Source organism: Canis lupus, chromosome 24 (genome assembly GCF_048164855.1).
Source record: "Canis lupus baileyi chromosome 24, mCanLup2.hap1, whole genome shotgun sequence".
Lineage (NCBI taxonomy): Eukaryota > Metazoa > Chordata > Mammalia > Carnivora > Canidae > Canis > Canis lupus.
The window spans coordinates 12,057,882-12,070,761 of NC_132861.1; the positions used below are offsets into that span (position 1 = coordinate 12,057,882).

The window sequence follows — 12,880 nt, forward strand, 5'->3', positions numbered from 1 at the left end:
AAGGTTCTTTTCATCTTACCTACCTCCAGGTGATTAAAGCCCCTTTTATAATTCCCAGAACATATCCTATGACATTTGTCCTTTACAACCCCGTTACCCCATTCCCCCTGCCTAGATTGTTCTCCTCCCCAAGTCCTCCCTTTTCTTCAGACACAACTCCTCTGACCATGGCAAGTAGGGAGCAGTGTCTCAGAACTCCTGTGGTGCTCACTGATGGTGTTATTCATTGGGTGTAAGTATGTGTTACCTTTTGTGTTGTCTGTCACTGTTTAGGTCACAGCTGTCTGAGCGGACAGTAACTACCCAAAGGGCAAGGAGTATGTCTCATTTACCTCTATTTTCCAATGCTTAGTACAGGATCCAGTACACAGTAGGTGCTGGATGAAAGTCTGCAGACAGGCATAATGATGCTGCCATTATCTTGATACCAGAGTTAAGAGAATGCATATTAACCTGTAATGACAGCCGCAGCTTTTCAAAATTTTCTTCCAATTCTTTCTTTTCAAGTTCATGGGTAGACATCAATTCTGGAGATAAGAGATCAAATAGTTAAGTTGGTCTTTTGAAAAGGATCAAACAAGACTTTGTCAGATTTAGGATGTAGGTAAATAAGGGACACTGGTAGATAGAAGACTAAAGCCTACAGAGACTTCTCCATACTTTGAAATTATATGTAGTGCTCTTTAGAAGACAGTGAAAGAAAGAGAAAGGGAATAGGACAAAGAAGGAAGAAGAGGGAAAGAGGGGAAGAATGAGGGACGGAAGCAAACAGAACTACAATCATGTAGGGGCGCCTGGCTGGCTCAATTGGTTGAGTGTCCCTCTTGATTTCTGCTAGGGTCATGATGTCAGGTGAGATCGAGCTCTGTGTTGGGCTCTGTGCTGAGCATGGAGCCTGCTTAAGATTCTCTCTCTCCTGCCTCATTCCCCACTCCCTCTCTTTCTCAAAAAAAAAAATAAATAAAATAAATAAATAAATAAATAAATAAATAAATAAATAAATAAATATAAAAATAAACCACAATTGTACTCGGGAGCACGTCACGCACACATGCACATATACACAATCTCATTCTTACAACCTGCTCTACCATCACTCTGCCCTAGTTGGATTCTCCACAGTACCCATTATTCTCCAAGTTTTTCTCATGGTAGAGCAGCTGGATAAGCAGTGTTAAATCATTCTCCTTTCCACCACGAAGCAGCAATCTGGATGCTGAAGAAGGTGGCCTTCCAAGGAGAGTGTTGCTGTGAGCGCCATCATGCCAGCCTGGGCTTGCTGGGGAATGGATGTATGAAAGGGGCCAGGGTTGTGTCTGCAAGAACACCTTGGTAGCCTCTTGGCCACACTCTGGAAACCACAGATGTCAAAGATTTGCTTGAGCAAAGATTCAATATTAAGACATTCAGACAGAAGGAAGGACTAATTGGACTGGTTCCTCTTGGAGAGTTTGGAACAATTCTATTCTGTGAAAAGTGTCATTCCAGTAATAATTTGCAAGTTAGGCAGAAAGAGATGTCATGTAAGAGTTATTAGTGAATGGATTCTATATTCCTCCAGATGGAAAGAGTCTTATTAGCTGGGTGAAGCACATCTCATTCTGGCTACACAAGCAATTTGTTTTCATGTTATAACCGCAGGGAGGAAAGGTCCCATTAATCAGCCGGGGTCACATGCTTAGAACAGGAGAGCACTGGAGGCCAGCAATTATCCTGGCTGGCATGAGCTGCAATTAGGAAAGACTTTGTGGTTTCCATTGACCCAAATCTTTTAAGTAATGATGGTGGAAGTCTCTAAGAAATCCAGTTGTTTGTAGCTGAAATTTACATTTGGGGGGAAAATTTGTGCAGATTTCAATGATATAAAGCCATGCAGGCTTCTGGTCTACCTGGCTCTGTGTACATGATTAGTTTTAATAGTCATTGAAAGCATCGCCCTGACCATGGTAATAAATTTTTTACCTATCATTAAATACACCTACATTGTCTTGACATTTATATATAATTCAAGTGCCTTGGATGTGGTGTCTAAGTGAGATTTCATTCATCAGAAAAATCTACCAGGTCTATTTTTACGAAAATATAGAAACAAAAGGCAACACTATGGCTCATTGCACTATTTCCATTCAAATTCCCTTTCTTTTTTTTTAATATTTTTTTTATTTTTTCAAATTCCCTTTCTAGAGACCATTTTCCTACAGTGCAGTGATGGACTTAGGACATTTTCAGAGGGCCACAAAAACCCAAGAGAAAAAGAAAAGTTAGAATCTATTCTGGAGATGGTATAAATCATTGCTAGTATCCATATACTCATAATGATTTTCATTATTTTAAGGTCATAACACCTTGTCCCATGTTTAATACTGTGCTCACAAACAATGGTTCTCAAATTTTGCTGCATGTTAAAATCACCTGGGGAGCTTTAAAAAATTCTGATGCCTAGGCTGCACCCCAAAGCAATTAAAGTAGGATCTTTGCAATAGGATCTACACATAAATATTTTTTAAAAGTCCCCAGGTGGTTCCAGTATGCAGCCAAGGGTAGGAATTGGTACTCTAAGTGGGAGACATGGTCTTAGGACACAGGTAATACATTTAAGTAGTTCTCAGGGAAGTACTGTCCCTTGTCTCCAGCTTGGACTTTTCATGTACTAATGGGTTCCAGAGGTGATGGCGCTGGTGCTTGAGGAAAGCAAAACATGAGTATTGATTGTCACACAGTGGACTATATTGTTTACAAAGAAAATTTTAGAAATAACTTAAAAAACCTCTGAAGTTGGGGAACCTGGGTGGCATAGTCGGTTAAGCATCTGACTCTTGATTTCAGCTCGGGTCATAGATCCCAGTGCCATGAGATAGATCCCCATGTCATGTCTTGTGCTCCGCATGGCGTCTGCTTGAGATTCTCTCTCCCTCCCCCTCTGCCTCCCACTCATGCTCTCTCTAAAATAAATACATCTTTTTAAAAAAACTTCTGATGGTATCTTTCAAATTATTAAAATTTATTAATCTATTAAATTTAATTGCTTTAAATACACTTTAACAACCAGTTAACTAGGGAAAAAAGTGAGGTGGGGAAATTGAAAACTAAAATATATATACCAATGTAATGCATTTGCATGTCAAAAGTGTAAAAAAGCTTTTTTCACAAGGTAAAAATCTTAGTAATAGTAACTGTTGTTACTTTTATTATGACCCACAAACAACTCTATGTATTGAAAGATAATCTAAAGTTACAAAAATATGTAAAAAGAAAGATTTGGAGCTCCGCTTAGCCCACGGGGAATGTGCTGAGTATGAGGTGTGGAGACCCAGGTCCAACTGGACGCTGCTGTGGCCCTGAGCACACCACAGATGTGGGGAAAGTACATCTACATGGGGGTCACCATTTATTTTAAAATGCTAGAAGACAAGGTAAAATCCAGGATTTCCAGGCCTACTTTGGAGTAATGGTTCTCCAGCTTTGAGACCCATCGGAATGACCTCAGGAACTCTGAACAATTGTGATGCACAGAAGGAACCCCAGAGCAGCTACATGGGAATGCCACGTGGGATCTGGCCCCAATCCCCTGGCACAGCTCCCCGGCATTCTCATCTCTGGGCAAGTGTGAGGGTAAATGCTTCCGAGGGAAGGAGCAGTTACCTGGATGGATCCTGGATTTTTAGATCTTTCCATAGGAAGCAACAAAAAAGACACACCAGGAAGGAGAGGAAGGGAAAACAGGAAAAGGGGCAAGAGAGGAAGGACGGCCGCAAAGGTTTGGCTCACACAGCCCACCCCGCATGGCCATACACATTGAGGCTGGTAGCTACCTTGGACTTTGTGGTGGTGGTCATCCTGCAGGATTGCGATGGCTACCGTGTGGTTATTTTCCATCTCTAGGAGAGTAGCCTCATGGCTGGCTGTGAGATCTTCTACCTGAAGGAGGCCACAGCTATGGTTACACACAGAGCGGGGGAATGGGTTGCAGTAGTGTCTTCGTTGCTTGTAGAGCATGGGTGGAATTCAACCAGTAGAAAGGTCTGTGGCCCAAATGTCAAGGACAAGTCATTCTGCTGAGATGACAGCCATCTCGGCCTTGCACCAAGGCAGGAAAGCCAGGATTTGGTGGTGATTGGCAGCCCCCGAGTGGGGGGAGGTCACAGGGAAGTCACTGCCTCAGCCCCACTGTCAGTAGGAGAATGGCGGTTCCCCACGGGGGTCAGCTGCCTGAGCCACCTCTTCACTGCCCAGGGCCTGGCTTCTGGCAAGGTCCCCTTCCCACTTCCATTCTTTCCCCTGCACCAATCACTGAGACAATGGTGGATAAGGAAAAGAAGACGGCCCTCTACTGTACTGTCCGTTCTCTGTTCCCCAGTAGCAGGTGGGAGTATCAGTACACAAGATAAATGGAAGGAACTCACCTTTATTAAGCCACCTGCTATTGGTTCCTGTACTTAACTCTCACAGGAACATCACAAAGTACTTTATGCCCATTTTACAGACAAGGAGACTGAGGATCAAAGAAGTTTGGAATGTTTGGCAAGGGCTTGTAAATGGCAAAGCTGGCGGTCGGCCTAGGTCTAACCCTACAGGTGGAACTCTCTCAAACACACCATTGTTGTCTGTTGCAGTGAGATGGCAACCGATGCCTCAGGATGCTCTCACCAGCGCCAGGGCAGGTCAGCAGAAATGTGTGTGCTCGGACCACCTGCTTCAGCATAACCTTGACCTCCAGGTTGCAATTTGGACTTCCTGCCCAGGCAACATAGAGCTACTTGTGTTTCTCTGGCTGAAGGCACATTTTCAGAATGTAATCACAGGTAGTACAGCTAGTCCAGGATTTTGTCACCCTTCCTGGTCTCTGCAAACTGCCCCACCCCCCAATATGTTTCCCGTTTTTGTTATTGTTGTGGCTGCTGCTTCACCTTCAAATGTATTTGGGAGTAATTTCAAAAACCCACCTCTCCCCATCATAACCAACAAGAACAGTGTTTTTCCAAATTCTTTGTCAATGAACCATTGTTAAAAAATGCCACGGTACCTTGTGTTGTGTGTGGGCGCATGTGCACACACAGAACCCAGTTCCACAAAGCTACACTTTCCCTTCCTCCTTGCAATAATCTGGTTTTAAAATTTCATCTTACTTTGTTTTTCAAAATGCCAGTTACAAACCACTAAATTTATTTCATAACCTACTAGTGTGTCAAAATCTGGCATTTGAAAAACACTGAACCAGGAAATTGGCCCGGGTCCTGGAGCTCTTTGATGGACCAGGTAAAAACATTTTGCTTCTAGCAGGTAATATTCAGCTGTCTCTTACTAGAGTCCCTCCCTTTTCTGAGGATAATTCACAGGCTGACTTTTGATTCGAGGGGAGGAATGGTTCTCCACAAGAGAGGAAGCCCACTTGTAAAGTGGATGCATCAGAGTATTTTTATTTTAAAATGGGATGGATTCCCATCCTGGATACTATAATTGCATAGGAGAATCTGTCTGTCTTATGGAAAATGAGAACTTCATACACTAAAAAAAGAAATATCACTGGCAAAACCAACAATGAGCTCCACAGTGGTAGGAAAGCTGCATGATAATATGCAAATGGACATGGTATGCAATGATTCACTTTTATTTACTGGGCATTCTTGATTAAACAGTATTTTATTTAAGGCTCAGAGCTATGAATGCACTCAGCAGAAAGGCTGATTACCACAGTATTTAATTGTCCAATTCCTGTTCATATGAGGTTTTTATGGCATCTTCGTCCAGAGCCTGTTAGTCTCTTGGAAAAATAAATCACTGACTTTAAAAAAATGGAAATATATTTTCTTTCTGCTTTATTACTGATGTCATTTGAGCCCACAGCACGGTGTAGAAACAAGTGCCCACACATTATTTGGAGTTATGTTACCCAGTTCAGTTTAATAAAGAAAAATCTTTCATCAGTCCTCGGTATGATTCTAATTTATTGGGTTCTGACATAAATTGCCATGAGTGGTTTCAGGAAAGAGAGATGAATGGAAGGGCTAGGTTCCAGAAGAGTCCTGCATGTTCCTGGAGGTGGTTGGCAATGCTACATTATGTTTGTGGCTAAATATATGCCCTTCTGGTTTGATGGAAGGTGGGTTTTTGACTTGGTAGTGATAAAATGCTGCCTCCAATATGTTAAGGGCGATGTACAGGCACGATTTATCTGTTACAGTCTCTCAGAGGTGCTTTTATGAATGAAATACTAAGTCCCTCACTCTGAAAGGCCATATGCCAAGAGTGGAATGCCCAGTATGTTTTGAAGACAAGCAATAAGAGCCAATGAATCCAAATTTGGGTACAATAATCCTTACTCTTCAGTAATTTCAGTAATTTCTATACACCTTTGTGGTTTTTAAAGAATACATTGTTGGGTCTGTCCACTCTTGGCATCCTCTTTCTTGTCATGGTATTAATCCCCGCAACACTTTCCATGGCTCCTGGCTTCCTTCTGGAGCATGGGCTCACACTCCGAAGCAGCCAGTAAGGGCTCTCCACCTTCAGAAGGCATGTGAGGGGATTCAGATAAGTTGAGCTAGGAAAAACACAAGGTCATTTTATGCACAGATCACGCAAACAGAGGCAAAAGGCACTAAACTATATTAGGCCACAGCAGACTTATGCTGGGTGAAGCATCCTTCTTTTCCTTTGAGAAGCCTGGGTAGAGCCCCCTTAAATCACTGTTGGCCCACTCTTGTCCCTCCTCCAGGCAGAGGGAGCTGTGGGCTGTGCCACAGAGGAGTCTATCAACTCATGGACTAGTCCTGGTCAAGCAGAGGCAGCTATTCCCTGTGGCAGGCTCCACTCCCATGGCTGCTTGCTGTACAGCTGTGCTGAATTACAGCAGAGCAAAGCCTTGGAAAAACCACTCTCCGATGGGTAAGAAATACAGTAGTGGGGCCTCCCTCATTTAGCCATTTGCAAAATGCAGTTGTCTGAGGCTTTGGCAATTCACTTAGAGAAAGCTGACCTTTAGAACGAAAAAGCCTGAGCTTTGTATTGTCTCGTTTCACTCATTAAACCCAAACCAAATTAAACTCCCATTTACCACCACTCCAGACACTGTATTCAGATCTGATAAGACAGAGGGAGCCCGCCCATGTTTACTCTCTCCAGGGCTCTCTTAATGTTCCTTTCTAGATAAGGAGGAGACCCCCCCCCCCCTTCCCTTCCCTCCCTGGTACAATACCCTGGGCGATGATTCCGAGCAGGCAGTGAGCAGTGCCAGAGTCCCCAGTCCAACTTCATCGAGTCCCCGGGGTGTGCCTCTGTCCCCTCCACAGCCCAGCACGTGGCAGCTGTTCACAGAAAGCCCCATCTTCCCTGTACCGCCTCCCCCCAGCGTGTGGGGGCTCTGGTGCTGGAAGACTGCGGGCTCCTGGGGACCTCATTCTATTTGATTAGCGAGAGTGGAGTTTCTGCTGCTGGCGGCTGAATGCCTGCCACGTGGGACCAAAGAGGCCTAATGCAAGATGATGGACAAAGTGGCCTCTGTACATTCTGATTAAGCGTGGGGATTTTGAGACTACCAGCTGGTCTAAAAGGATGATGTCTTCAGGAAAGGGTAGAAAGTATGTCCTGGATATGAGACAAAGCTGGTGGAAATTCCAAAGGACCAACACGGCTGCTCCTCGAGAAGGGCTCCATTCAGACTTTATTGAGCGGAATCCACAAAGCATCTAGGAACCAGTGACTTCAGGGCCAGGTCAGGGAGTAAGACCAACTGCCAAAGCATCTTGGAGCACCTGGGTCAAAGGTCAGGAGTCTGACCATTGAATATGAGGCTGTGTGGCTAGCTTTCCTTGGGGAACAGCCAAGGCAGCCCAGAAGGGAGGGCTGCAAGCTGGACAGAGAAGGGACCAGGCTTGGGGCTAACAGGGAAAAGCATGTGTGTTTACAGTGCAAATCTGTCTTGTGTGCTTCAAGAAAGGGAATCTCTGGGAATCTGGCTTCTGGGAATGTGCAGCTAGCCATAGAATGAGAGCTGATTTTAACGAAACACCTTTTTAGTCATATTTCTCAAATAAAAGTCCTACCGTATCTTAGAGGTCACTGAGAGAAAGCCAAGGGGCAAGACCATGCCCCCTGGCTCATGCCCCTAACCACAGACTGCAGGACAGGGCCCTGGCCATCCATGACACCTGCAGTACCGGGTCCTGGGGAACCAGTACAGACCACTGGTGCCAGGCCCCCAATCAGCAACTCTGATTTAATTCATGTGGGGGTAAAGACTAGGAGGGGTGCTTTGTCAGAAGTTCTCCCAAGTGATTCCCATGTGTAGGCAGAGAGAGGTGTTTTCCCCTCCACATGAGCGTATGGCTAGATTTGTCCTCCGGGAGATCCTGCAGTGAACTCACAGGTCAGCCTGCCTTAGCAAGGAGTTCCCAAGTTGAGTAAAGTACCCCTTCCTGCCCCCCAAATCTTGCACATCAAAACTGTTGCCACCTCTCCATTGCCAGCCATGGGGCATGAAGATAAGCCAGACTGGTTAACTTGATTTTTAAGGCTCCAGGAGCACAGAAATGCTGCTATCTGTGGAGTTAGCATTGCCAAGTGCAATTGTCCCTGGTAATAAAGACCCACTGAGTGTGGAGATTACCCCGCATGAGTAACAGACACCACAGACCATCCAAATCTCCCTGGCGGTCATGCATTTGAGTCGTCTCCTGCACTAAACCAATGGGCATTTATTCTGTCTGGAAATTGGAATACTGGACTGATGTGCATTTCATCTTCTTCCCCTCTGCCTGCATGCTCTCTGCTGGAGAAGAGGAGGGTCAGGATAGCAGCAGAATTGGGGACCCAAACAATTCATAGATTTGAATCACCACCTCCCCAAACCAATGGGTTTCCATAGGTAAGGCTTACCCACACAAAAAGTCTTCAGAAGCTATTTTCATCATAAAGCTTTCCCTTTTCCTTATAGCTGGAAGTAATCTAAATTCCTAAACATGTTCTCTATACTTCTCACCCAGTATTACAGTTTCTTGGGTACTTGTCTCAGAATTTACCCTGATCTCTAACCCGAGGCAAGGACACAAGCAAGTCCACACATTATATATATTGGTATCTCTCCCAGAAGCCTGCCATAATGCCTTGTGTGCAGTGGCATTTGTTAAATATTCTTCACATAGATGAATGAATAAATGAATCACTAGCTATTATGAAGGATTGAGAAGAACAGAATTCAGAGCCTTCCTAAGACAGAGCACTTCTTAAATATACATGAGTGGTTTATTTAACTTAGTCTCAAGTGGAAAGGTCAGGGCCTTCTTTCTTTCCAATCCCTCCCAGTATAAAATTTCTACAAGGCTGTGTCCCTGCTCAGAGTCCAGGTGAGAGCACATCTCTCAGCACATGTGCCTGCACCAGCAAAGCTCAGTGAGACCCCAGGTTGTGCTCCACTAGTAGATGGGCTCCACTCTGCTGTGGCTTCAGCTCTCAGGTTTCCATACACTGAACCCTGACATGAGCCTTTGCTCAGAGGGCTCCCTTAAAGTACCTTCTCCTGCTGGTGACCAACTCCCTGCTTCTTGGCATCTCAATCAACTCAGAACTTCAGACCAGAAATCTGTTAGTGAATATGGGGGGGGAAACACATTCTGTGAAAGACTGGGAATGAACGGCCCAGGGATACAAAGGCACAGAACAAACTAGTCCCTGCACGCCCTTGCAGCAAGCGCAAGTGCCTACTCGTGGGAGCTCTGCTCTGCAAGCTTAGGAGGCGAGATGCTGGGGCTCAGTTTCTAATCTTAGTAGCAGCAGGTAACTCTAGCTGCCAGCTATTCTGTTTCCTGGTCTCGAGGTCTAAAGTACCTCAAGCAGGCAGGTGTGTCTGGTTTCTGTAGGCCTCTAGAAAAGGAGAACGCTGCCCCAAGAAACTGAATAAAGTGCTGTCAAATGGGAGATTGTAAACGACAACAATAGTACTTATTATTGCTCTGAAATGACTCTTGTGCCTCCTGTGTTCCCAAACCTCTGGGGACTGCCATCCAGGACATTTCTCTGGAAGCAGTCTGAGGAGAGTAGCTCAAAAACTCATGATAATGAAGGGCCACTGGGCCCGCGCCTGAGAGTTTAAGAGCGCTCTTCCCAAATGCCAGTTTATTTTAGGGCTGTCACAAGTGGAGAACGTGAAATAACATACCTGTTAGAAGGTGGGCATTAGGGCATCAGAGCCTTAGGGGCTTCCAAAGAGGAGCAGAGACAGGAGCAAAGCTAGCTCTCACAGCAGCGGCAGCGCAGCTGGCCGGCTGTCTCCGTGCACAGGACAGGAGGGGCAGCCGGCTTGGGGGCAGCAGGGCCGGGGAACGTCTCCAGTCATGCCAGGGTGCACTGCCCTCTACTAAGGCTGCTGGGCGGAGGTGAACCAGTGAAATTGCTTCCTCCTTCAGCAGATGCATGCCGAGAGCAGGCACGGTCAGGAACCAGACACTCAGACCTGGCAGACCGTTCTAACTTCGTGCCGGGCAGCACAGACTCGAGCCAGACCGGGTTCCACCCTGGTTTTTCCATGCCCAGCTCTGTGAGTCCTGGCAGGTTATTTAACCTCTGGGTCTTGGTTTTCTTACCCGTAAGATGGGGGCAATAACGATACTCACCTCGTAGGGCTGTTGAGAAGATTAGACGAGTTAGTATATGTAGAGAGTTAAGAGCAGTCCCCGGTGCATCACAAGTGCTAGGAGCGTTTGCTTATTAGCATCACTGCCCTTGTGGGGTTTGCAGATGATCAACAGGGGACCCGAGTAGAATTTGTAGTTTGTTCAACAGTGATAAGTGACTAGAGCAGGGAGGGGACAGGATGAGTGTATGTGGTGGGGGGCGTGTAATTTTAGATAAAGAAAGGCTTCACTGAGAAAGTGACTTTGGAGAAAAGTCTGGATTAGAGGGAAAGAAGGAGCCATGGGATGTCTAGAGGGAGAGCATTCCAGGCAGAGGCACAGCAAATGCAAAAGTCCCCAGGTGGCAGCGTGCCTGGGAAGAAGTGAGAGGGAGGCCAGGGTGGCTGGGGGGTGGGGGGGACGAAGAGAGGGGACAGCAGGAAGAAATGAGGTCGGAGAGTGAACTTTACAGAAGCTCACCTACGCAGCGGGGCTTCTTGCTAAAGCAGCGCCGGCTCCCCTCCACCTTGCACCTGTGTGTCCCAACAGCAGACACAGAGCCCAGAGCCGGAGACTGACCTGCTCCTGGTGCTGACACCTGATCCGCAGCAGCTGGGCGTGATGCTCCTCCTGCAGGCGCACTATCTCGGCCTCAAACTGCAGCTGCAGCCTCTCCTCCAGGTCCTGGAGCTCCACCTGCTGCTGCCAGGCCAGCTTCCGCACCTCCTCCTCAAACCGCCTCTCCACGTCCTCCTTCTCCTTTTGTAGTTTCTCACACTTGGCCGTATTGAAGGCTGGAGGGGAGGGGGAGAATAACATCTCTGTAAAAGTTGAGGCACTGAAAGCTTTGAACCCGAGTGTCTTTAATTCCCACCGGTAGTTCACCGAGGTTAATGTGATAACCAGGGCAAGATTCTCTTATTCTTACTTCTGCGGAGCTTCGCAGTTTGCAAAGCACTTTGCTTTCTACAGCATTTGATCCTTACAACAGACCCTGGGTGTCGAGGTCGAACCTGAGCCCCAGGGAGCGCCCGTGACTTGCCCAAGGTCCTTCGGTGCATGGAGAAAGCTATGAAGGCAAATATGGGCTTTCCGACCGCAAGCCCTGTGTTCCCATACCAGGACAGGGTTTCTCAGAGTCCACAGGCCACAGCCATCAAAATATTGCGCATTTGTTAAACATGCATGATCTTAGGGACACCTTGAATGGGTTAGAGGCCCTGGGGCAGGAACTCAGGATGTACTTTTCACAAGTCCACAGTGATGGGCACCCGGATGGCTCAGTCAGTTAAGTGCCTGCCTTTGGCTCAGGTCATGGTCCCAGCATCCTGGGATCAGCAGGGAGTCAGCTTCTCCCTTCCCCGCTCCCTAATGCTCCCTCTGCTCCTATGTGCTCTCTCTCTAAAATAAATGAAATCTTAAAAAAGAAGAAGAAGAAGAAGAAGAAGAAGAAGAAGAAGAAGAAGAAGAAGAAGAAGAAGAAGAAGAAGAAAGTTCCACAGTGACTCCTATGCCCGTCAAGGTTTGGGACCTGGGCGTACCTGGAGGCTGGAGACAGGATGGGAAGGGGTGGGGATGGGCGTGGGGGAGGGAGGGCAAGGACACTGAAGGTTGTTCCCTCGGGGCTGAAATGCCGGATGAACTATCTCAGAGAAAGTGCAGGGGTGATGGAACTTCACTAACAACCATTCTTGTCCACCAGAAGGGCTGACCACTCAATCCCCCTTTGCCACAGGTGTGCCACCTTCACAGCACTGGTGTGTTTCCTGTGGCCCCGGCAGGGGATGGAGGCCATGGCACAGCCTGCTGCCCCCGCTGCTGCTCCACTTAGCATTTATGCCTCCCTTGGGCTGCAGGTGGGAGTGATGCTTCCATTTTAAAGATCGCTGCCTCCACGGCAAACTGCCATAAGAAGGAGAAGAACACCTTGACAACGGACTATGTCTAGGTCAAGGGGATTGCGTATACCCAGCACACATGCAGAAAGGGGCACCCACACACCTTGTCCATTCCACAAAGACTGGGTGCCACTGCGCCCTCCGCTCTGCGCTACAAGCCGGGGACACGTTGTCATGTGCTTTATACTTGAGTGAGCAGGTACAAGTGCTGATTAAGTGAGATCCACACCTTAGCAGAGGGTTGGCCATGATCAGAAATACACACCCAAGGTAAGTTAGATGGCATCTGAAACACCCTGTAACCAGAAGTCCCACCTGAAACAGGCAGCTAATTTGGGGGCTTCTTTGTCACATTCAGCTGTAAAAAAAAGTTCT

At 46.7% G+C, this 12,880-nt stretch overlaps 1 protein-coding gene and 1 long non-coding RNA gene across 12 annotated transcripts in view; one reads left to right on the top strand and one right to left on the bottom strand.

Annotated features, from left to right (window-relative positions):
- Positions 1-12,880, bottom strand: part of MTUS2 (microtubule associated scaffold protein 2) — a 588,550-nt gene that overhangs the window by 13,579 nt on the left and 562,091 nt on the right. For 9 of the 11 annotated variants that reach the window (XM_072795621.1, XM_072795619.1, XM_072795616.1 and 6 more), the window contains 3 exons: positions 11,187-11,401; positions 3,813-3,918; positions 454-527 (listed from right to left, as the gene is read on the bottom strand). In XM_072795621.1, coding sequence (XP_072651722.1) covers positions 454-527; positions 3,813-3,918; positions 11,187-11,401 — 395 coding nt within the window. Of the gene's footprint in view, positions 1-332; positions 528-3,812; positions 3,919-11,186; positions 11,402-12,880 lie in introns of all 11 variants that reach the window. The other 2 variants (XR_012016248.1, XM_072795622.1) reach the window with 2 other exon arrangements.
- LOC140615763 (uncharacterized) lies at positions 115-5,891 on the top strand. Its single transcript, XR_012016255.1, has 3 exons — positions 115-232; positions 2,827-3,757; positions 4,614-5,891. It is a non-coding gene; the product is annotated as an uncharacterized lncRNA (long non-coding RNA).